At 44.4% G+C, this 24,815-nt stretch overlaps 1 protein-coding gene across 6 annotated transcripts in view; it reads right to left on the bottom strand.

Moving 5' to 3' along the window:
* Positions 1–8,570: 8,570 nt before the first annotated feature.
* The window catches only part of STAU1 (staufen double-stranded RNA binding protein 1), a 73,045-nt gene continuing 56,800 nt past the window's right edge, over positions 8,571–24,815 (bottom strand). For 4 of the 6 annotated variants that reach the window (XM_032256037.1, XM_032256043.1, XM_032256038.1 and 1 more), the window contains 9 exons: positions 23,703–23,801; positions 18,767–18,997; positions 17,491–17,634; positions 14,898–15,044; positions 13,250–13,325; positions 12,699–13,018; positions 12,046–12,168; positions 10,689–10,774; positions 8,571–10,105 (listed from right to left, as the gene is read on the bottom strand). In XM_032256037.1, coding sequence (XP_032111928.1) covers positions 10,090–10,105; positions 10,689–10,774; positions 12,046–12,168; positions 12,699–13,018; positions 13,250–13,325; positions 14,898–15,044; positions 17,491–17,634; positions 18,767–18,997; positions 23,703–23,801 — 1,242 coding nt within the window. In that variant the 3' untranslated portion in view covers positions 8,571–10,089. The remainder of the gene's footprint in view (positions 10,106–10,688; positions 10,775–12,045; positions 12,169–12,698; positions 13,019–13,249; positions 13,326–14,897; positions 15,045–17,490; positions 17,635–18,766; positions 18,998–23,702; positions 23,802–24,815) is intronic. The other 2 variants (XM_032256039.1, XM_032256042.1) reach the window with 1 other exon arrangement.

Here is a 24,815-nt window from a genome sequence, read left to right as displayed (position 1 = left end):
AAGGTGGGAGGACTGCTTGACCTCAGGAGTTCAAGACCAGCCTAGGTACACAGACTGCATCTCTACCAAATAAATAAATAAATTGTATAATTAGCTGGGCATAATGGCGCATGCCTGTAGTCCCAGCCACTCAGGAGGCTAAGGCAGGAAGATCAGCTTCAGCCTGGGAAGTCAGGGCTGCAGTGAGCCATGATCTGATCTGAGCCTGGGTGACAGAGGGGGACCCTTCTCCAAAACAAAAAATAGTTTTAAAAATTGCTGGCCCGGCACAGTGGCTCACACCTATAATCCAGCGCTTTGGGAGGCCAAGGCAGGCAGATGACCTAAGGTCAGGAGTTTGAGACCAGCCTGGCCAACATGGTAAAACCCATCTCTCTTAAAAATTGGCCTGGTGTGAGGGTGCACACCTGTAATCCCAGCTACTCGGGAGGCTGGGGCAGGAGAATCACTTGAACCTGGGAGGCGGAGGTTGAAGTGAGCTGAGGTAATGCCATTGTACTCCAGCCTGGGCAACAAGAGTGAAACTCCATCTCAAAAAACAAAATTGCTGCTATACATAGACTGCTTTACTATTGTCATTGCAGGCCAGATGTTTGGAGGTTTCAGTGAATGTGAAACAATGTGTAGATGAATGGTTTTTGTTGTTTGAGACAGTTTTGCTCTTGTAGCCCAGGCTGGAGTGCAGTGGCACAGTCTTGGTTCACTGTTACCTTTGCCTCCTGGGGTCAAGCAATTCTCCTGCCTCAGCCTCCTGAGTAGCTAGGATTACAGGCACCCACCACCACCATGCCCGGCTAATTTTTGTATTTTTAGTAGAGACAATCTCACTATTTTGGCTAGGCTGGTCTCAAATTCCTGACCTCAGATGAGCCACCCGCCTTGGCTTCCCAAAGTGCTGGGGTTATAGGCGTGAGCCACTGTGTCGCAGATGAATGCATGTTTTAAAATATTAAACTTTGGTTGAGAAGCACATAATAAAGCAGTACAAATCTCCTACTGCTAACGAAAATTGGCATAGCATTTAAATTACAAAGAAGTCTGGGAATGTTTTACAGATTAGTTGCACATGCTGCGCTTACCTGCTTTGCATATATAATCACATCAGTACCATACACAAAGTAACACATTCCAAGAACTCAGCGCCATAGGAGAGGTTTTTTAAAAAAGTCCAAGAAAATGGCTACGCTGCCTCATTAACTGAAACTCCTAGCCCAAATCTTTCAGTTAGCCATTGCTTCTTAAAACAACCTACCTCTTTGAAAGCCCTATTTAAGAACATTGGCTAACTCCTCCACTTTTCCCTCTGCCAATCCTGCTCTAAGTGCTTGACAAATCCAGTGTTTATGGCTTTGGAACTTCAGTTTTTTTTGTTTGTTTGTTTGTTTTTGAGAGTTTCACTCTTGTTACCCAGGCTGGAATGCAATGGCGGGATCTCGGCTCACCGCAACCTCCGCCTCCTGGGTTCAGGCAATTCTCCTGCCTCAGCCTCCTCAGTAGCTGGGATTACAGGCACGCGCCACCATGCCCAGCTAATTTTTGTATTTTTAGTAGAGACGGGGTTTCACCATGTTGACCAGGATGGTCTCGATCTCTTGACCTCGTGATCCACCCGCCTCGGCCTCCCACAGTGCTGGGATTACAGGCTTGAGCCACCGCGCCCGGCCGGAACTTCAGTTTTTTTAAGAGCAGACAGACATTTAAGCCCTTAAACCAGAAGTAGTGATGAATACTGCTGCTTTTTTTTTTGAGACTGGGTCTCCAACACCTAGGTTGTAGTTGCAGTAGCGTGATCTCAGCTCACTACAGCCTTGACCTTGACCTTGGGCTCACGTGATCCTTCCACATCAGCCTCCTGAGTAGCTAGGACAGGACTACAGGCACATGCTACTATGCCAAGCTAGATTTTGGGGGTTTTTTGTTTTGTAGAAACGAGGGTCTCCATTGCTGAGGCTGGTTTCAAACTCCTGGGCTCTTGCAATCCACTCACCGCGGCTTCCCAAAAGGCTGGGAATACAGGCATGAGCCACCAGGCCTAGCAGATGGATGCTTCTGACATGTTACATCCAAACAAAAGCCAGGCCTTTCGGGCCTCAGGTTTGCTTCCTGGGATGATCCTATTCTACTGAACTCCCACTGATCCCTATAAAGCAAGCAGCAGCATTATGCTTTTGGCCAGTTTCTTTCCCTGTTGATCACACCAATCTCGGGCGTCCTCCTAACAGGAGGGATCCAGACTTCAGTGTCTGTCACTGAGCATTCACCCTGCAAAGCCACTTAGAATAGAGTCCTAGAAGGCAACCTCGATTCAGAAGTGCTACTTGTTTCTAAGACCTACAGTCCACATTCCTCTAGCTTAAGGAGGTCTTAAAAAACCCAGCTATGGGTGAAAATACTTACAGGTGAAGGTTTATGTCTAGTATTAGCATTAAAATACTTAAGGAAAAAATAATGGGGAGGATAAGACAAGACAGCTATGAGGAAATAACCATTACCCATTAAATTTTCCCTTTAATAACAGGATGACTGACTGACTGACTGACGGCATGACAATGCAGTCACCACCCACTTTTTTGGGGGGGGTGCCACTGTGGGAGGCGACTGAGTCCCAAGCTTGTCTACTCCGATGACTGTATTATCAGAGAGAGAGAGAGGCAATCTGTGTTGGAGAATGCACTGAGAACCATGGACATACACATGCATACAGCTACATGTGCACAGGCATATGCATACTTATATACAGAGTTCCGGTCTGCTAAGGGGGCCCAGAAACAATAACACCCCAGTAGCCATAAGCCCTCAGAGCATCCAGATCTTGGTTTCTGAATACTGTCTTCTAAAGGGACCAGGGCTTTTAGAAAAATGGCTGAATCAGGACTAAGGGAAGGAAAAGAAGATGAACCCCAAATACCTCAGTGTGTCAAAAGTTAGTACTCAAAAAATGATGGGGACAAATGACAGTTTTTGTGGAAATAGAACAAGGCCATCCTAAAATTTACAAGGAATCTTAAGGGACCCTGAATAACCAAAAACAGTCTTGAGAAGAACTTAGCTGAAGGACTCATACTTTGAGATTTCAAACTTTTTTATAGTAATCAAAACTGTGGTACTAGCACAAAGACAGACATAGAGGAGGCTGGGTGCGGTGGCTCACACCTGCAATTCCAGCACTTTGGGAGGCTGAGGTGGGAGGACTGCTTGAACTCAGGAGTTCAAGACCAGTCTGAGCAACTTGGCAAAACCCTGTCTCTACAAAAAGAAAAAATAAGAAAATTAGCTAGGCATGGTGACACACGCCCGCAGTCCCAGCTACTTAGGAGGCACAGGTTGCAGTGAGCCGAGATTGTGCCACTGCACTCCAGTCTGGGAAACAGAGCAAGACCCTGTCTCCAAGAAAAAGAAAAAAAAAACACACAGACCAAAGGAATAGAGTCCAAAAATAAGCTCTTCTGTGTAATTTTTGACAAGGGTGCCATGACCATTCTATAGGAGAGAGACGGTCTTTTCACAAATACTGTTGGGAAAACAATATCCACTTGCAAAATAATGAAGCTGGACCCTTACCTAACACCATACACAAAATTAGCTCAGAATGGACCAAAGACCTAAAACTAACATGGGGCAAATGCAATGTTTTCTTAAGTATGACCAGGAATAGGCAACAAAAGAAAGTAATAGACAAACTAGACTTCATCAAAAAACCTTTTTTGCATCAAAAGGTTTTCTACAAAAGGGTTCTGCAATATAAAAAAGCAACTCACAGAATGAGAAGAAAAAATTGCAAATCATATCTGTTAAGGGATTGATATCCAGAATACATAGAAAACTCCTAAAATTCAACAATAAGCAACGTGATTCAAACAAATGGGCAAGACTCGGAGACATTTATCCAAAGACGACAGACAAATGGCTAATATGAAAACACGTTCAACAGCATTAGGGAAATACAACCCAAAACCACTATCAGATACCACCTCACATCCACTGTGATAGCTGCTATGTAACAGAACAAAATAAACACGCGTCAATGTGGAGGAACTGGAGCCATTGTGCACTGTGGGGAACGGAATGTGATGGCTGCAGTGGGAGACAGCAGTTCCTCAATAAATTAAAAACCATAGGTAGGGTGTGGTGGCTCGTTCCTGTAATCCCAGCACTTTGGGAGGCCGAGGTGAGCAGATCACTTGAGGTCAGGCGTTTGAGACCAACCTGGCCAACATGGTGAAAACCCCTCTCTACTAAAAATATGAAAATCAGCCAGCTGTGGTGGTAGGCCCCTGTAATTCCAGCTACTTGGGAGGCTGAGGCAGGAGAATCGCTTGACCCCGGGAGGTGGAGGTTGCAGTGAGCTGAGATTGTACCACTGCATTACAGCCCAGGCAGCAAAGGGAGACTGTCAAAAAAAAAAAAAAAAAAAATGCAGCGATTCCACTTCTGGGTACAAAGAGTGTTTTCAACCCAAAGAGTTGAAAGCAGGGTCTAAAAGATTGTGTATACCAATATTCACATTGGAAGCAACCCAAGTGCCTTTGTTTTTTTAGACTCACTCCTGCCCAGGCTGCAGTGCAGTGATATAATCTCAGCTAACTGCAACCTCCACCTCCTGGGTTCAAGTGATTCTCCTGCCTCAGCCTCCCAAGTAGCTGGGATTACAGGCGCCTGCCACCACACCTGGCTAATTTTTGCGTTTTTAGTAGAGACTGGGCGTTTCACTATCTTGGCCAGGCTGGTCTTGAACTTCTGACCTCATGATCCACCCGCCTAGGCTGCTTAAAGTGCTGGGATTACAGGCGTAAGCCACCGTGCCCAGCCAATAATTTTTATATTTTTAGTAGAGATGGAGTTTCACTATGTTGGCCAGGCTGGTCTCGAACTCGACCTCAGCTGCTCTGCCTGCCTCAGCCTCCCAAAGTGCTGGGATTATAGGTGTGAGCCACTGCACCTGGCCCTAAGTGCCTATTGACAGATGTATCGGTAAGCAAAACGTGGAATATACATACACGCAATGGAATATTAGCCTTAAAAAAAAGGGAAATGGACACATTACAACATGCATAAACCTAAGGACAGTAAGATCAATCAGTAATAGACAAATACTGTATGATTTCATTTATAGGAGGTTCCTAGAGTAGTGAAAATCATAGACAAGTGGTGGGTTCCAGGGACTAGAGGGAGCATGGAACAGGGAGCTAGAGTTTCATGGGGAGAATTTAAGTTTTGCAGAATGGGCTGGGCATGGTGGCTCACGCCTGTAATCCCAGCACTTTGGGAGGCCGAGGTGGGAGGATTGCATGAGGTCAGGAGTTTGAGACCAGCCTGGCCAACATGGTGAAACCCCATCTCTACTGAAAATACAAAAACTAGCTGGGTGTGGTGGCAGGTGCCTGTAATCCCAGCTACTGGGGAGGCTGAGACAGGAGAATTGCTTGAAGCTGGGAAGAAATTGCAGTGAACCAAGATTGTGCCACTGCACTCCAGCCTGGGCAACAGAGTGAGATTCTGTCTCAAAAGACAGTTTCACAAAATGAAGAGTTACAGAGTTAGATTGTGGTGGTTACACATTATGAATAAACTGTACACTTCAAAGTGGTTAGCAGCCTGGGCAACACAGCAAGACCTCAACTATACAAAAAATACAAATGAAAAATTAGCTGGGCATGGAGGTGCACACCTGTAGTCCCAGCTACTTGGGAGTCTGAGGGAAGGGGAGAGCCCAGGAGATCAAGACTGCAGGTGAGCCGGGATCACACCACTGCACTTCAGCCTGGATGACAGAGCGAGATCCTGTTTCAAAAAAAAAAAAAAAAAAGTAGTTAATGGTTAGGACAGTAAATTTTCTATGTATCTTACAACTTTTAAAAATTTTAAGATGGAAACATGCCAGAAGGACACAGGAGTCACTTTGCCATGTCTTCTGATAGCCAAATGTGAGACAATTTGAACATCAAATAAATGGCTGCAATGGATTGAGACCCACTCAAACTAGGAGTCCACTAGCTAACACAGTGAATCATGGGGAGGGCGGGCTCCTCCACACAGGGGCGGGTGTTGGCAGAAGGAACAGTGGACATGGAGGCTCATCAATGGGCAGTAGTGGTGGATTCAGATAGGAGCTGTCCACAAAGGACAAGAATGGAGGGTGGAGAGAAACAGGCTGCTTTAAAGATGCCTCCCCACACAATAGTCCTTGATTACTAGGAGACAGTGCAGCCCAACAGTGGAGCAATCTGCCTGGGTCACCAAGGTTCAATGGTGTGCCCCTGGCGTGACATACAGAGAAGAGCGCAGCATAGTTTCTATGGCTTTCCTGCCACAGAAGTGCTGCTCAGGTCTGGTCACCATCAGCCAGACCCAGGCTGAGGATCTACTACAGAGGTCTGTGGGCTTCAACCCACTAGGATGTGAAGCACATGAGCCCAGAGGACTAATGCAAACAGCAGGAGAAGCTAAAGGCAGGACACACCCCCCCACAGGGACCCTGGACCAGGAAGGGACAGATACTGCTGGGGCAGCTAGTGAGACGGGCATGGGGTCCACAGACCGGACGGCAGTGTTCGGTCTGACTTGGAGGAATATCTACATTTTGAGGAGTGAGGGTGCCTGAAGGAATGTACACATCATTTCGGTAAAATACACCTTTTCTCCATGGAATTATTTCTCAAAACTTTAAAAGAAAGGGCTAGGTGCAGTGACACACACATGCAATCCCAGCACTTTGGGAAGCTGAGGTGACAGGGTCGCTTGAGCCCAGTTGGACTAGTCCGGACAATGTAGTGAGACCCTGTCTCTTAAAAATTATTTTAATTAGGGCCGGGCGCGGTGGCTCAAGCCTGTAATCCCAGCACTTTGGGAGGCCGAGGCGGGTGGATCACAAGGTCAAGAGATCGAGACCATCCTGGTCAACACGGTGAAACCCCGTCTCTACTAAAACTACAAAAAATCAGCTGGGCATGGTGGCGCGCGCCTGTAATCCCAGCTACTCAGGAGGCTGAGGCGGGAGAATTGCCTGAACCCAGGAGGCGGAGGTTGCGGTGAGCCGAGATCGCGCCATTGCACTCCAGCCTGGGTAACATGAGTGAAACTCCGTCTCAAAAAAAAAAAAAAAAATTATTTTAATTAGCCAGGAATGGTGACATGTGCCTATAGTCTCAGCTACTCAGGAGACTGAGGTGGGAGGATCACCTGAGCCCAGGTCAAGGCTGCAGTGAGCTGTGATTGTGGCACCACATTCCAGCATGGGTGACAGAGTAGGATCCTGTCTCAAAAGCAAAAAAAAGGTAAAGAACGGCTATATACTACTGGGCACAGTGGCTCAGGCCTATAATCTAAACTTTCGGAGGTCGAGGCAAGAAGATCACTTGAGGCCACTGCACCCCATCCTGGGCAACAGAGCAAGATACTGTCTCAAAAAGGGCGGGGGAAAGGCTATATATACTGTAATGTCTTACCATGCAAAGCTGCTAATGAAAAATATACTAGGCCGAGTGCAGTGGCTCAAACCTGTAATCCCAGCACTTTGGGGGGCCAAGGCGAGCAGATCACTGGAGGTCAGGAGTTCGAGTCCTGCCTGGCCAACATGGTGAAATCCTGACTCTACTAAAAATACAAAACTTAGCTGGGCATGGTGGCACATGCCTGTAATTCCAGCTACTAGGGAGGCTGAGGCAGGAGAACTGCTTGAACCCAGGAGGCAGAGGTTACAGTGATTTGAGATTGCACCACTGCACTCCAGCCTGGGCAACAGCCAGATTCTCTCTCTCAAAAAAAAGAAAAACTTACTACTCTGTTTGAACTATAATTTTTTTACTGTAATATTTTTAGAGCTTAATGCTCAATTAATTTGAGTGTATTACCAAAGTCACCTCAGGCTACCTCTTCTTCAATGGAGTACCCAGAATGAGTTTTCATAAATAGTCAAAAACACAGAAGATGGCACTGGCCAGCTGCCAGTGCCATCTCTACCACCAAGTGCACTCCCTGCAAACCAACGTGCAAAGTCAGGGCCCCAGGCTCAGCTTCGCAAAGAACCTTTGGTCTGGGAGAGGGTCATGATGTAAGCCACAGGTCGAGGAATCCTTTTGTTGTTTTTAAAGATGAAAAGATCCCTTTTCTCCTTTCACTACTTTTATTCTCAAAACGTTGCATTTCCTTTGGCCCTTAGCATTTTCCATAACCTTCTGATCACTTTCAGTCATTCCAGCAGTCCAATCCATCAGCTGGCTTTATAGTGAAATCTTTATAATCTTCTTCTTCTTCTAAAATTAAAAAATGAAAACCAACTAGCCCACCCCTCAACCAGGCTAGAACATGTGTCCTCCTCAGTGCTCAGTTATGGTGAGAGATGAGGGTGCCCTGGGGAAGTGACTGGTAGTCTCTCTCAGCTCCTTGGGGTCGTTTTTTTGGGCAGCAATGTCAGTTATGGAGGAGGCGCAAGTCCCTTTACCCAGGTACCCAACATGCCTCTCAGGGGCAGCAGCGCTTCCTGCAGGGGCTGGCGTGGTCCCCAACGATGAGCTTCCATCCCCTTACATCTTCCCTTATTTTTTTAGTTACTGCTCAACAGGACCAAACACTTCATTAGTAGCTGTTTATTGATCAATGGTTTGATATAAAGTTATTTCAGATCTTCAGATTTTTGCCCAGACAGAATCACAAGCATTACAAAGTTTTTTCTTAAAAATAAAAAAAGGGTAGGGGCAAGTTGGGAGGGGACCAAACTAGCAATCGTGGCATTTGAGAATAAATTAACAAAAAAAATTAGTATTACCATTTATTGGTGACAAACACTAAATTTTACTTACATTCCATGGGGAGAAAAATTCCAGCGTAAACAATGAGGAAGCAGTACTTAACTCGCAGGGCTACCAGGCTTCCTATATGGACCACACGCAGAGCCTTAGGGCACACACTTCTGTGTACAGTAACACAACATCAAAAGCAACACAGCTGTCTAGAGAAACGTAGCTCATTCTTTTCAGCCCTAATGGAGATGTAATGAACAGTATCGAACACTCTGGAAAATCAGTCTGCAGGTTTATATGGACTACACGGAGATCATATCCTGTAGTGTATTGAAAGCTAAGTCCTCAAGAGCCGTATGTATAGATACACAATTTTTTAAATCATCTTTAAAACAGAGATCAAAGTTCATTTAAGTCCTGTTTGCATTAACAAAGATAAAAATAAAATAAAAATGGAACCAAATGATCATCTAAAGTTTAAAATTCCTAAATTGTCCAATTGATACAACTGTGGGACACTTATTCAAGGCTTTTCAAAGTCCAGGACTGTTTCAACTGAACCAGAGGGCACACAATTTGCAAGACTGAAATGGTCCTGGGGTTAGTCGATGAAATAAAAATGTCTAACCACAGATACATGGATATGATCTTTGTCGGTTAGATTACTGATGAAGTCAGTCTCAGACAAGTTTCCAAACTGTGCTATATAACTAGATACAATTGAGAAACTCTCAAATGAAAATTTTATATAGTGTCGTATCAATCAAAAGAAAATAATGAAACTAAGAATACAGATCACTGTTGGAAGAGAAAGCAGTGGTGATGGTGTGGGTAGTGGGGCCATAGCACGCTAGAAAAGTTAAGTCACGCTGAGTAGGAAGCATCTGATTTTCTCTGGTGCTTTTAGCTCTGGGGCTGGTCGAAAGCCTCTCTCTGGCGTGGCTGTCCAGGGTGTGTCCCAACGTGTCTGAGCAAGCCAGCTTGAGAAGGGGTCGTGCTCTCTGTTCTTTCACACAGGGGAAAACAAGGATCAAACATGGAGGTGCCCAGGGCATGGATCTGGTGGTGTCCTGGGAGAGCCAGCAGCTAGGAGCCCTTCTTCCCCACAGGCAGCTGCTATTGCATAGGGACCACCAGGTCACCGAGTGGCCATCACAACAAACCCCAGCACAGTCCAGCCCAGCCACAGCCACCTCCTCGTGTCTCTGTTGTCTTCCCTGCTGCTGCCCACATCCTTTACCCATCGTGTCTCTCGTCACTGGAGGTATCAGAAATTCCAAATTTTCAAAGCAGTTTCAGTATTTTCAGTATATATGTTGGGATTTTATAATGGTTCATGGACAGAAAAGGTTCAGCACCTCCCACACCTTTAAGGAAGAAAAATGAAAATGACACTAGTTTTGAAATGTAAGAGAATTAAAGTAACATTAAAAATGAAAAGAAACTGGCAAACATCAGGAAGTCCAATACTAAAAGCCCCAGTTTATGATAAAAAAAGTTTTCCCAGGATACGCCAGTAAGTAAAATAAGCAAGGAGGGTGTTACGTATTTGTTACCTCTTCAGGAAAAAGGAAGAAAATGAGGGAAGAAATGTATGTCTACACTGGTGCAAAGAAACATATAGGAAAGATACAGGAGAACTCAGTGAAAATGTGATCTATGGGAGAGGCGCTGGGGAGAACAGAAGGGATGGGATGGGGACTGTCTGAGGCTCAGACTGCACCTTGTAAAATAATGCAGAGTTCTGACCATGTGAAGGTATGACCTACTCAAAATGTTTTTTAAAAGTAAAGCTCTCTGTCCAGAGAACTTGAAAACCTTTCAGGCAAAAGAGCCAGAAAGTAACTCAGGCAAATGTTTTCCCGCTGAGTCAGCAGATCATGTCAACTCAGTGCAAACAAGGAGCAGCCTCCCCATCATCAGCGCCTCCCCTTTCATCAGTGCACTCACACAGACATTGGTCCGTTTCCTGTTCTTGGCATCTCTGTACTCTGTTGGTCCAACTCAGACAGCAACTTTAAGATGTTCAGTGCAGCCTAGTGGGGATGGAAAGAAGAATAAAGCCACAGCCACCGCTTGGGACCGCCACGTGAGTTCCCAAGGACAGGCAGGCAGGTGAGTTCCTGCTGCCCAGCAAACAGGTGGCAACTTCTTCAACTCTGGTACTACTAAATAAAACTTTCAATTTTTAATTTAAAATACAAGTTTTAAAAATATTCACAGTTACCTCACTAATTATAACCTCTGAAAATGTATTTTTTCTTCCAGTATTTTTAACCTTGTGGTAACCAGACTGCACAAATGTTATATCCCGCTAAAAAAAATCTATCGTGTACTCGTGTACTTTTCTTTCTATAGAGACAGGGTCTCACTATGTTGCCCAGGCTGGTCTCAAACTCCTAGGCTCATGCAATCCTTCTGCCTTGGCCTCCCAAAGTGCTGGGATTACAAGTGTGGGCCTCCACGCCCAGCCTATCATGTATTTTTCTATTATATTATCTTTGGAGACACTAATTTTTTTGTTTTTTGAAATGGAGTCTCACCCTGTTGCTCAGGCTGGAGTGGAGTGGCATGATCTTGGCTCACTGCAACCGCCATCTCCCAAGTTCAAGAAATTCTCCTGCCTTGGCCTCTCAAGTAGCTAGGATTGCAGGTGCCCACCACCACAACCGGCTAATTTTATTTTGTATTTTTAGTAGAGACGGGGTTTCACCACATTGGCCAGGCTGGTCTCGAACTACTGAGCTCAGGTGATCTGCCCACCTCAGCCTCCCACCGTGCTGGAATTACAGAGTGAGCCACCACGCCCAGCCCAGAGACATTAATTTGATGCATACATGATGTTCCACAAAGCGAATACACCACAGTTTACTTAGATTCGTTAATCTGATCAATTCTTTTTCTCAGTTTTCTGATAACAATAATTTCATCTGAACAGAAGACCAAAGCAAGGGTATTTCACAGCTGCCAGAATGTGGGCCTGCAGTTCCTTGTTCTGGTGAGAGATGAAGTGAATGCAGTCTGTGGGTGAGCTGCAGGATCCCAGTTGCCCCTCAGGCCAGCAGGGAAGAGGAAGGGAAACGTGGGCTAAAGCTGCCGAGCTCTGACCAGGAGTAAGAAATTGATCCAATCAGCTATGACAAAAAGTCTTCAAAAATATGAACACTATCAAACAAGCAACTATTCTCAAGGTCTACAAGAGAATCTTTCTCCTATCTTCCTCAGGCCAGCAACAAGCTGAACCAAGAAAGGTTCCACATAAACACACAACTTAACACCCCAATCCCTCACTCAAGGTGTGACGTACCATATCATGGCAGGATTCCACATCCTTGCCGATACCATGGCTGATCAGAGGCGGCTGAGAGGAGCAATTGATAAGAGATACAAATTCGTTCTTGTTGTTTTTGGGGAAGTCTTTGTATTCAACCTAAGGGGAAAAAGAGAGCTGAGGCTAGGGTAGGGAACAGTGCATACAAATGGGTTGGAGGGCTGCAGCTCCAGGCCCGGCCCCACAAGCAGGGAGACCACCTGCTCTTCCCAACTCAGCCTGGCTGTGGCCACACCAACACCTGCCCTGTCAGCCCAGGACCTTTGAGGAACCTAGGTGTCTGCTCAGAAGCCCTAGACTAGGAAAAGCCATAACCTTTCCAGGCATCAGCACGATGAGTCTGTTCTTTGAAATCCAAATTTACAACCACTGCCAATGGTAAGAAGTTTTGTTTTCAGGGTTGGCTTGAATTTTGAAATGTTATTACCAAAGGGTAAAGATGTTTCTCTTACCACATATGCTTACAATACATCTATGCCTCCTTCCCTTCCACCCCTCCACCACTGCTCCCCAACTCATCCCTGGACAGAACTTGATTTAAGAAACAAAGTGCAAAGCTCATTTTCTCGGGAAAGCCAAGAGATGACGGTCCTGGGACACAGCCACCACAGCTCAGGCCTGACAGTTACCTGGAATCCCTGGACTCTGGAAAGATAATCCAGTTGCTCAGAGGGTCTCGTGAGAGGTCCATGGGGTACGTGGCCTGAAGAGATGTTATTCTTTAAAATGGTCTCGGCTGTGGGCGAGGTGCCCCCATACAACAACTCTCGGGCTATCATGGCAGTTACCGTGGCCTTGGCAGGATTCGGAGCTGCCCTGGTAAAATCTTTGGTGTGATGTCCTTGACTAACTCCTACAGCCTGAGCGACCTCGGGCACCATGGGAAGAATTCCAGCAGGCAGCTGCTGATGACTTAGATAAGGCATCCTGAACTCATCCTCTTTATTGCCTGGGAGGGACACACATAGTAAACACGAACCCACATCCACAGCCTGGAAAAACACGATGATGCCGTCAAACCCCACGCTGGCCCTCCCGCTGGCACACACGGCAGCACAGGGAATCAGGGAAAGAGGCGGAAACATGCGGGAACTCACTGGCTGGGCTCCTGCTGCTATTCAGGACCCATGTAAATCCCAGAATCACATTTAGATAAAGACAATATTAAGATCACACTTACTAGTCCCATTTTCATCCCCAGAGCCAGGTTCAAAAAAGGTGACTTTTCTTCCATCCCCTGGTTTCTTTATGGGTGTCTTTAAAAAAAAAAAAGCCATGAGCATAAGTCAGGTCATTGAAAAATTAGCTCCTGCTGTTTAAATCTACGCAAAGCCCAACCAGCAGTAACTGAGGCAATCGGCAGAAAAACCCTGCCCCACCTGACCACTGGCACCCTGACAGACACCTGGGCAGAGCCTGTCTCCTCCTCCTAATGCACCCTCCTGCCCACACCCCTGCCCACAAACAGCATCTAACAAAGTGCACTAACCATGAATGCTAAGCTGTGCTCTGCACCCAGAGGGAGACGGGAAGCACTGAACCAAAAAGAGCAGAGATGCTAGACAGCAGTGCCCACCAAGGTAGGGAAAGAAGCTTTCAGACTGAAGCTGAACAAACAAATCAAGAATATTTCCTGGAGCTGATATTCAATTCAAAAGTCAGGTGACATTCCAAAATTAACACCCTTATGGGGAAAATGTTATTACCTAAGAATTTTTTCAAAACATCACCTTTCTGAGAAATAACGGAAGACACTATGAATGTCCTAACAAGATTCTGAAATGAAAAACCCAAAAGCCAAGCCTAAGCTCTGTACTGGTGGTATCTGGGGCCCCAGTCAGTTATTAACTATGTGGCCACGGCTGGTGCCGTTTCTCACTGTCGATAAGACTGGCAGACATGAATGAATCAGTTTTATAAATGATCTCAAGTTTATCTCATTAGGACTATTTAGTGACGTGAAACAAGAAGGTCAGCCAAGGCTTTTGCTGAGGTCCTGCTTACCACTTCTGGCAGACACAAATTCTTTTTAACTTTCCTTTTTTTTTTGAGACAGGGTCTGCTGCCCAAGCTGGAGTGCAGTGATGTGATCATGGCTCACTGCAACCTTGACCTCCCAAGGCTCAAGTGATCCTCCCACCTCAGCCTTGTAGCTCAGACTACAGGCACAAGCCACCACACCTGGCTGATTTTTTAATTTTTTTTGTAGAGACAGTTTCATCATGTTGCCCAGACTGGTCCTGAACTCCTGGATTTAAGGTCTTGGCCTCCCAAAGTGCTGAGATTACAGGTAGGAGCCGCCACACCTGGCCGTGAATTTTTCAAGAGGGGTTTATTTTCATCTGATGTTTAACTTACGTAGGAAAAAAGAAATCCCAAACCTAAACTTTGGATCTGACCTGTCTCTACTGTCACACTGTCTTATTTTCCCAGGAAAAAAAAAGCCTATTCCACAATTAGCAAAAGCCTAACAGTTATAAATCTTTCACACAGGCATCATTTCTAGAGTAGAAATCACACTTAGTAATTTCAAGCCTAATTACCCCTCATCCTACAAATGGAGAGGAGCAAGCAGCCCTCCACAAAGCAACCCCAGACCACAAAGATGATGACACAACCACGATCTAACCCAGAGCCGCCTGGGGACAGTGGACATGTGAGGCCCCTGTAAGCATATTATGGTCCAAATGGATGACATATTGCTCAGCAGGATTGCTTTAACTGCCAGGAGGATGAAGCCTTGCCTTGAAGCCTGCCCCTGGAGGCGTCCCAGTTCCCTAGGGTGAGGCAAGAGACCACCTTGCAATGAGAGAGCCCACAGCAGTCACCTTCTCCTCTGACTTGAGTGCTGGCTTGGTGGGCTGCGCCTGCGGGACTTTGAAACCAAGGATCTCCAGCATGTTCTCGGCTGCATTGCGCTTGGCCACCTTCTTGTTGGTACCTGTTCCTTCTGCAGTGTGGTTTCCAACCTTTACCTGCGCAAAGAAGTTAAAACACAGACCAGTGCTTAAACCTTCGTAATAACAACCAGGCAGGAATTGGTGTGTTTGCAAAATAACCCCAACAATGGTCAGAAGTGAGATAACAGTGGTGCCCTGAACCTGGCCTGCTTGTCTGTGAGAGCTAATTACTAAATATGAGTTTGGAAAGCTGGCTGTTAAAACACAGCCAGTATTAAACATTTAATTATATAAGCTTATAACTGAACTATTTTAACAGAAGTAATTTTTGACTGCATTTTATAATTATCTGTGTTCTGAAGGTCTGTCTGGCTTTGCATTTGTATGATCAGTCTGTGATAGTGACCTACTGCATATCTCTTGCCGGCATTACGATCAGAAGTATCACTTTGATAGCTTGGAATCAGCCATGGCAGGACTATTTATACCACAGAAATCTACAAATGCTACACATCAAAGATTAAGTTGTTTACTGATTGTCTAACTCTAAACTTACAATGATGAAGAAAAGGTTAATAAAGCAGATTAATCTTAAAAGCATGAGAAGTCTGCAGCCATTACACTGTAACTAGTACAAAAAAGTGAAATATCTTCCCGTCTTTGAAAATTATTATCCAATTTAGCAGAGAAGCCACTCATATAATTTACAAATGAGTCATGTTACATGTCTTGATTGTTTTACTTTCTTTTTTTGGGGGCAGGGGAGAGATAGAATCTCACTTCATCACCCAGGCTGGACTGTAGTGGCAATGATCTCGGCTCACTGCAACCTCAGCTTCCCAGATTCAAGTGACTCTCCTGCCTCAGCCACCCAAGTAGCTGGGATTACTGGCGTGTGCCACCATTCCTAGGTAACTTCTGTATTTTTAGTAGACAAGAGGTTTCACCATGTTGGCCTCAGTGGTCTCAAACCCCTGACCTCAAATGATCTGCCCACCTCGGCCTCCCAAAATGCTGGGATTACAGGCATTAGCCACCATGCCCAGCCTGTTTTACTTTCATCTTACCTGTTAACGTAAATAAAAAATATCAACCAATATTCATGTTAGAACCAAAATCTCAAATCTAAAGTATGGATTTGTCAATGACATGAGCAACACATTTGCTGAACTGGACAGTAATAGAGCATTATGTGTTGTATGATTTTATAACACTATTGTTGATGCTGTCACACTGAAATATGTATAAAATTTACAATAAAGTGTATATTATTTATAAATTGTGCTACATATCCTGTCAGTAAAATGTATAACACACATGTATGTGTCAGTATAATTTATAACACACATTCTCAGTAAAATTTATCACACACATGTATATAACACACGTGTATGTGTGTGTATGTATATATATTATATATATATATATATATATATATAAAATATATATATATATATATATAAAATATATATATATATATATATATATAAAATATATATATATGTAACACACATGTATTCAGCTCCTCCCATCAAACCCCCTCTCCCCGAAGAGGTGGTGGTTAAACATGTTCCAGCACATCCCTGCTTACAAGCCCCTTCCAAGTGGATCATGATCACAGGCACCTGGCTGCTAAAACCAAAAGCCCAGGTCACAAGACTAAGAGAGTCAAGGAAACCATTTCCTGGCCTGGGTCTAAATTCCAATCTGGCCATCTACCAGCCATTTCTTCTTGGGCAAATTACTGATCCTCTCAGCAAACTGCAATTTCCTTTTGTGGAATGAAAGGATCATTCTTTTCCTACCTTCTGACTGCACAGTTTCATACCAGCTCAACTTTATAAGTTATAAATTGCTACACAAGAGTCAAGTATTGTGTTTTACATCAGAAGCACTTAATCAAATCATAATTAAGTTAAGCTGCCTATGTGAAGTAACCACTGAGCTTTGAACTTAAGCTAAGTACAAAGAGAAATGTTCCACACTAATTTGAAAATCTAAGGACGAGCCAACCCTGGATTCCAGACTATACAAGGATTAGGAGGAAGAGAAACAGATCTCTTGATACTACTTGCAAAATTTACCTTTGGAAAGGAGCAGTGTCATAAACCTTCAAGGAGACACAATGAAGAAAAACTTTACCCAGCACCCGCCACCCCAGCACCCACCACCCTAGCATGCTTTCTTCACAATTTCAGTGCAACATACCCACATTCCTCCCAGTGCACACAGCAGTAGTGCTGATGTGCAGACCCTACATTCACAAACGGTAAGTGTTTATTTTAAGCCTTAAGATACACAACTTAATCTTTCATATGCAGCCTTTACAGATTTCTGTGGTATGGGTAAGCTGTCAAATTATAGAAAGCCACAGGCTCTTAATAAGAATCACAGCTGCTGGCAGAACATGGCCCACGGGACCCAGCCTCCTCAGGAAGTTGTCCAGGCCTTGAACCTCCATCAGCCCCCAAGATTTGGACGTGGTCAGAGAAAGGGGCATCCACAATTCACACCGACCCACCTGCATCACGAACTCCCTGCGGCGTGGAAGGCCTCGCTCTGTGAGAAGCATGTACTCCGGCTCTTTCTCCTTTTTTGCCTGCTGGATCTGGGCCAGTCTGCTAATCGGATTGATTCCCTGGCCATATTCTGGGGTTGTCTGTGGCTGAGGAACAAACAAGGAGGAAATCCTGTAATGTTATTCACAGCATGAATTTGGTCAACTCAGAGATCAGGATATGAGAGGAGATAAGAGATTTTGGATTGACCTAATGGCTTAGAATTAATTTTTTTTTTAATTTAACGTTTTTAAAATGGAAAGATGCTTTGATTTTCTACAATTGCTATGAGGTGATTTTAAGGTCTTAGCAAACCAACACCAACATTTCACTACAACAAAGCATCACTATGACTGCAACACCTGTTTTTTAACAAATTTCAATATATGACAGTAAATAGGCAGAAAAAATATAAAACATTATTCCTACAACTCCCCCAAAGTCTGAGCTATGATGGGTTCCCAATTTTCTTGAAAAGAGCTCAAAATCCAGACACCATTTTTTTTAAAAAAGCTCAAGCTGATGCCATATGGCAAGAAGAATCTCAGAATCCCAGTTACTTCCTCTGGCTACCTTTTGTGCCAAGGAGCCCTTGCCCACTCTGCTGATCAGAAGTGATTTCCAGGTTATATTAAGCAAAAAAGGAAACAAAAGGGCATATATAGTATGCTAACTTTTATGTAAGAAAAATTTGGATCTTGATGAAGCTGCATGTACTGAAAATCACAAAGTCCCCCAAGGAGTTATGTCTTTCTGGGGGCGGGGAAGGGGTCAATATAACGCTCTGATTGATCCATTAGTGTGGCTCGAAAATCCAAAAGAAAAGGCACACAGCAAAATGTCTCAGCCCCATCCTGCCCCCATGGGCCTCCTGCCTGGCATGTATCTCCTCCACCTTCAGAACAGCACCACAGTTACTGAGAAGGAGGCACTGTAATTTTACCACACGCTCCACAGACACCCACGGTGCTCCGGCCAAATACCCCACTGTAATCACTGGGGCTGTGATGAGTGCCTGCTGCACAGATGTGTGTGCTAATCTGCAGATGCCTCAATGGACACAGTGTCCTTATCTGACCTAACAGGTGGCTCTTGCAGCACCTTTAAGGTGTCTGCCAGGCCTGGGGGGTGACATGTTGGTCTCATCCCCTTTCACCTCAGGGACAGCAACCAGCCTTCTAAACCCCTCAACCATTTATAGGTCATGAAAACACCTTCTGTGTTCAGAAAAATTCTTACCTTAACTATGGGTTTTGTTTTCTTTTTGATTCTAGGCTTTACTCGTTCAACTGTAGGCAGGGGCGGTAACTTCCTCAGCTCCTCAAGGACAGCTATGGCGGCATTTTTCTTTGAAATCTTCTTGCTTTTCCCTTCACCTTCCCCCACAAACTCCCCAACCGAAACCTTGGTCACAAAGTTCTTCATGTGGGGTGGGCCACTCTCCCGGGCCACCTGTTTCAGAGGGAAAGACTGAGTGAAAGTGGACAGACACTTATTAAAAGCTGCAAGGCACACTGGCTGGCACACTTCACACAGACACAGGAAAGGGGAATCAAGGACAAGGCCTATTAAATGAAGGGAGTATGCATGTCCACAAAAGGGAGCAGGGATAATTTCAAATGCTTTCTCGCCTTTCTTCTTACTTCTCAAACTGGTTTATGCTCTTGAGTCTGGTGAGTTCCAGTCAGGCATGAAAAAGTCCCAAAAAGTCAGGCAGACCTTTTTACTTCCATGCCCTCTGCTCACAGGCTGTCCTGAGTTTAGTGTGGTCCATTGCAACTGGCAAAAAAAGGAAGCTAGACCAGCAGAGCCCAGAAATGAATGCAGCACAAACAGTTCAAGTTTAACATGTGCTCTGAGCCTCCAGCCAGGTCTAGGCCTACTACTTACTGGCTGCTATGTGGCTAAAGAGAATGAGACAAATCTCTAAGCACTGATAAAGAGGGATTCTCAGCAAACACGAAGTGGAAAAAAAAAAATCAAACTACAAGAGTGCATATGGTATGGTAGCTTTACTGTAAGAAAAAAGGATTTATTATAAATATCTATATGTAAATACACATATATAAATACACATTTATATGCTCAGATTTGGAACTGAATAAATATTGTATTAAAAGGAGGAAGGATAAAGAAACCAATGGGCCAGGCGTGGTGGCTGAAGCGGGTGGATCACTTGAGGTCAGGAGTTTGAGACCAGCCTGGCCAACATGATAAAACCCTGTCCCCACTTAAAATACAAAAATTAGCCAGGTGTGGTGGTGCATGCCTGTATTCCCAGCTACTCAGGAGGCTGAGGCTGTAGTGATCCAAGATCACTACACTGCACTCCAGCCTGGGCAACACAGTGAGACTCCGACTCAAAAAAAAAAAAAAAGAAAAAGCAAAGAAAATTAGTTTTACCTACAACAAGTATGTATGCGGTATTAAGGTAGACAGAAGGGATCAGATGGGAATGACAGTTTTGACTTCTGGAAGCATGTACTGTTTTACATATTAAAGAAATAAAACTAAGTCAACAGAGATGAGAAAAGAATCTAAAACATGAACAGAAACCTGCTGAATATTAAAGTGATTACAATCACATAGATAGAAAATAAAAATTAAATCCGGGCTGGGCAGGGTGGCTCATGCCTGTAATCCCAATGCTCTGGGAGGCCAAGGTGGGAGGATCACTTGAGTTCAGAAGTTCAAGACCTCGACTCTACAAAAATAAAAATTAAAAAACTTAGCCAGGTATAGTAGTATGCACCTGTAGTCCTAGCTACATGGGAGGCTGAAGCAGGAAGATTACTTGACCTCATGAGATCAAGGCTACAGTGAACTACGATCACACCACTGCACCCCAGCCTGGGCAACAGAGCAACATCTCATCTGAAAAAGTTAAAAATAAATAAATAAATAAATAACACACACACACCTCTAAAAAAAACTAACTGACATTAGCCAAAACACTTTTTTTGGGGGGGTTGGGGGGGAGGAGACAAGAGTCTCACTCTGTTGCCCAAGCTGGACACTCATAAAAAGAAAAACAAAGTTAGAAGACTTAAATTACCAGATTTAAAAACTTCCTATAAAGTCACAACTATGATACGATTTTATTTAAGGATAAACAGACCAACAGAACAGTATGAAACAGACTTGCACATATAAGGTCAATCAACTTATAGCAAACACACCAAAACAAATTAAAAGTCTTTCTTAAAAATACAGTACCAGAGCAACTAGATATCTGCATGGAGTAGGGGGAAAAAGAAAAAAGAAAAAAAAAATCAAACCATGATTTCTAACTCACACCACAAACAAAAATTAATTAGACCTAGATCACCTAAATGTGATCTAAACTAAAACTACAAAGGTTTTAGAACAGGAGAAAGCTTAAGAATGTAAGACTGGCAAAGAGCTGAAGACAAAAGATACCAACTATAAAGAAAAAAGAAAGAAATTCCTCAAAATTAAAAATTGCTGGCCAGGGATGATACCTCACACCTGTAATCCCAGCACTCTGGGAGGTCAAGGTGAGCAGATCATCAGAGGTCAGGAGTTTGAGAACAGCCTGGCTGACATGGTAAAACCTGTCTCTACTAAAAATACAAAAATTAGCCGGGTATGGTGGCTAATTACACACCTGTCACCCCAGCTACTCATGGGGCTGAGGCAGGAAAATTGCTTGAACTCAGGAGGCAGAGGTTGCTGTGAGCTGAGATCATGCCACTGCACTCCAGCCTGGGCAACAAGAGCGAAACTCTGTTTCCAAAAAGCCAAGTTGCATATATTTTTCCAACAAACTGGACAAAAGGCTTCTGTCTTCCCCTATTAAAACATCTAACCTGGCTGAGCATGGTGGCTCATACCTGTAATCCTAGCACTTTCAGAGGCCAAGGTGGGCAGATCACCTGAGGCTGGGAGTTTGAGACCAGCCTGACCAACGTAGAGAAACCCCGTCTCTACTAAGAATACAAAAAAAATTAGCCAGGCGTGGTGGCGCATGCCTGTAAACCCAGCTACTCAGGAGGCTGAGGGTGAGCCAAGATCATGCCATTGCACTGCAGCCTGGGCACCAAGAGTGAAACTCCCTCTCAAAAAAAAAAAAAAAAAAAAAGAAGCCTAACCCGGCTTCATATGTGACAGCCTTTATTCAGTAAGTATTTCCTAAACATCTAATACATGCCAGGAACTCTTCCAGCAGCAAGAGAAAAGACAGACCTTGGTCAACATAATAATGGAAGCTAGTAAGAAATTCCTGATATATGAGTTAATGAATGTAAGTACTCATGCCACCAACTACATGCAAGCCGTGATGGTTTAAATTACTTTAAAAGATCACCACGGCCGGGCGCGGTGGCTCAAGCCTATAATCCCAGCACTTTGGGAGGCCGAGGCGGGTGGATCACGAGGTCAAGAGATCGAGACCATCCTGGTCAACATGGTGAAACCCCGTCTCTACTAAAAATACAAAAAATTAGCTGGGTATGGTGGCGCGTGCCTGTAATCCCAGCTACTCAGGAGGTTGAGGCAAGAGAATTGCCTGAACCCAGGAGGCGGAGGTTGCGGTGAGCCGAGATCGCGCCATTGCACTCCAGCCTGGGTAGCAAGAGTGAAACTCCGTCTCAAAAAAAAAAAAGATCACCACGAGAGGGCACTCCTACAATTCTTTTATGTGACTACTGTTAAGATTCCTGAGGGCCAAATCTGAAACCTTAACACAAGTGAAGGTGGGAAGGAAGCAATCTGATCCCAAATCTCATAGAGCAAAAACATAAAATAGCAATCTCTAAGCTTCCAGAAATCTCAGTGACTTGGAGGCAGCAAGTGTGAGCAGGTGGTCAGGAATCCAAGCCATCACCTCTGAATATGAGGTGACCCGGGAAGCCAGCCAGGCATCTATCTCCCACTGCCCAATCTTGGTACCCCTTCCCACAACTTTAAAAAATCCACTCTCATGCCAGACTAATCCGTCAGCATGAAGAAAGGCAATACTTCTCCCCTTTTCTGAAACCGTCAAGGGAGACTTCGCGACTCCTTGGGATGCAGCTCCCGTCTTGTTCCCACTCAAGAACATGCCCTAACAGCCATTCCGAATGTCCTGTCTCGTTCCCTCCAAAAGCATAACCCAGCCTCCCCCGATGGAGGGAGAAAGGCCAGAGAGGGAACGTAGGACCAGGTGAGAAGATTCTAGCCCTAGATCCATGTGGGGGCTCTGGACTCCAGGAGAACAGTGTAAGCCCGCTCTTGCCTGCTGAGGGTGGAGGAGCAGGAACAGGTGTTGAGGGAAGGGAGAGGAACAAACAAGACCTCCCGTCCAGGTGGACAACAGGAGGCGGCCCTGGAAACTCCCATCCCACCTCTGGCCCACAGCAGGCAGGGAGGCACCAGCAGGGTGAAAGATGGAGGACTGAAGCTGGGTAAGTTTAGGGTGCTAACACAGAGCAGGAGAAGGTATACATTAATATTTTATGATACTCAGGCATGAAACGTGTGGGTCACCTATAACTGTAAAAAATAGTTCAAAATCACTTTACAGGAATATAAGCTTCAGATAGGCTTTTTAAGAAAAGAAATAAGCCATAATCAAGCACATAAATCAAAAGAATCTGCAAAGAATCTGCCATGGGTCAGATCTTATTTCTAAGGGAAACTTTAAAAATCCTCCCTTACCATTTGGATGGACTATATTGTCTTTAAGGCAACATATATTAAAATGTCCCTTATTTCCCACTTTGAGCAGACAACTCATTGATTATTGTTTTTAGAACACAAGGCTCAACAACAAATGAAGTTATTAAACATGAATTGAGGGCAGATGCTACACAATGACAAAAACTGTATCCTTTTCAAAATTATTCCGAAGAGATCTTTAGGGGCGACAAATGCTTTTGAGACTGATCTAAGTGATGAACTAGCCCCTCCCTGTCCAGAAGCACACACATGTAAACACTAACACAACCATCTTCAGACCACTTCAGGAGGTCCACACACCAACTACAGCCATCATGAACTGTCTACACATCCAATGCCCCTTAGTTAGGGACTCCCGAAGAGAATAAACATTGCTTCATTTGGAGGTTCACATTACGTGAATATTATTCCAATGTTATTTAGGGAAAAAAAATCACTCATGATGAATGCTAACAGGACTGTATAATACAAAGTCCTACATGTAAAATTAGCTTACCTCAAAATTCACAGGCAAGTTCCGTTTAAGTGCAATCTCAAACACTTGACTTATTTCAGATTTATTGAGATTTTCTTCTTCTGATTCTCTTCCATTCACCTATAGGAATAATTGTTTAGTAGTTAACTCTTAAAATCATCAATAGCCAGGGGAGGTGGTTCACACTTATAATCCCAGCATTTCAGGAGGCCAAGGCAGGAGGACAGCTTGAGCCCAGGAGTTTGAGACCAGCCTGAGCAACCTTGTCTCAAAAACAAAAACAAAAAAGCAAAAATTGGGTTGGTGTAGTGGTGGTACACGTCTGTATTTTTTTTGGAGGACTGAGGCAGGATGACTGCTTGAGCCCAGGGGGTCGAGACTTCGGTAAGCCATGATCACACCACTGCACTCCAGCCTGGGTGTCAGCACGAGACCCTGTCCCCCCCAAAAAAATACCCATCAACATCCTAACCTGCAATGGTAAACCTTAAAAGGACTGAGCCTTGGCGTTATGAATTAAACCAAGGCCACACACATACCAAGTGTCACTGAATTTACAGGTTAAAAAAAAAAAATATATATATATATATTATATATATATATATAAAATCTCCTGTCAAGTTTGAGTCAAATCGTACCTCATAAGTTCACCATAAACAATCCACAAATAACAGACCTTTGGGTATGAATTAGCCTAATTGTGGTTCAGCAAGATGTCACTGCTGCTTGAAACACTGACTTCCAAAAGTCCTCCTCAAGTGGTAGGAAGCCACATTTTGGAAAAGTCAAAATACAGACAGATATGCGTGGGACATGGCAAATTCAGATGTAAGTCTGTCCACCTGAGTATGCAGGCTTCTTATTTGGACATAAATTCCCTGGACACCACTTTCTTTTTTTTTTTTTTTTTTTTTTTGGGGGGACCAAGTCTCACTCTGTCACCCAGGCTGGAATGCAGTGGTGCGATCTCAGCTCACTGCAACCTCCACCTCCCATGTATAAGCGATTCTCCTGCCTCAGTCTCCCAAGTATTTGGGATTGCAGGCATGCACCACCATGCCAGCTAATTTTTGTATTTTAGTAGAGACAGGGTTTTATCATGTTGGTCAGGCTGGTCCTGAACTCCTGACCTTA

The sequence above is a fragment of the Sapajus apella genome, unplaced genomic scaffold, assembly GCF_009761245.1.
Source record: "Sapajus apella isolate SASKATOON/1434 unplaced genomic scaffold, GSC_monkey_1.0 scaffold92, whole genome shotgun sequence".
Lineage (NCBI taxonomy): Eukaryota > Metazoa > Chordata > Mammalia > Primates > Cebidae > Sapajus > Sapajus apella.
This window is presented reverse-complemented; position numbering and strand designations above follow the sequence as displayed.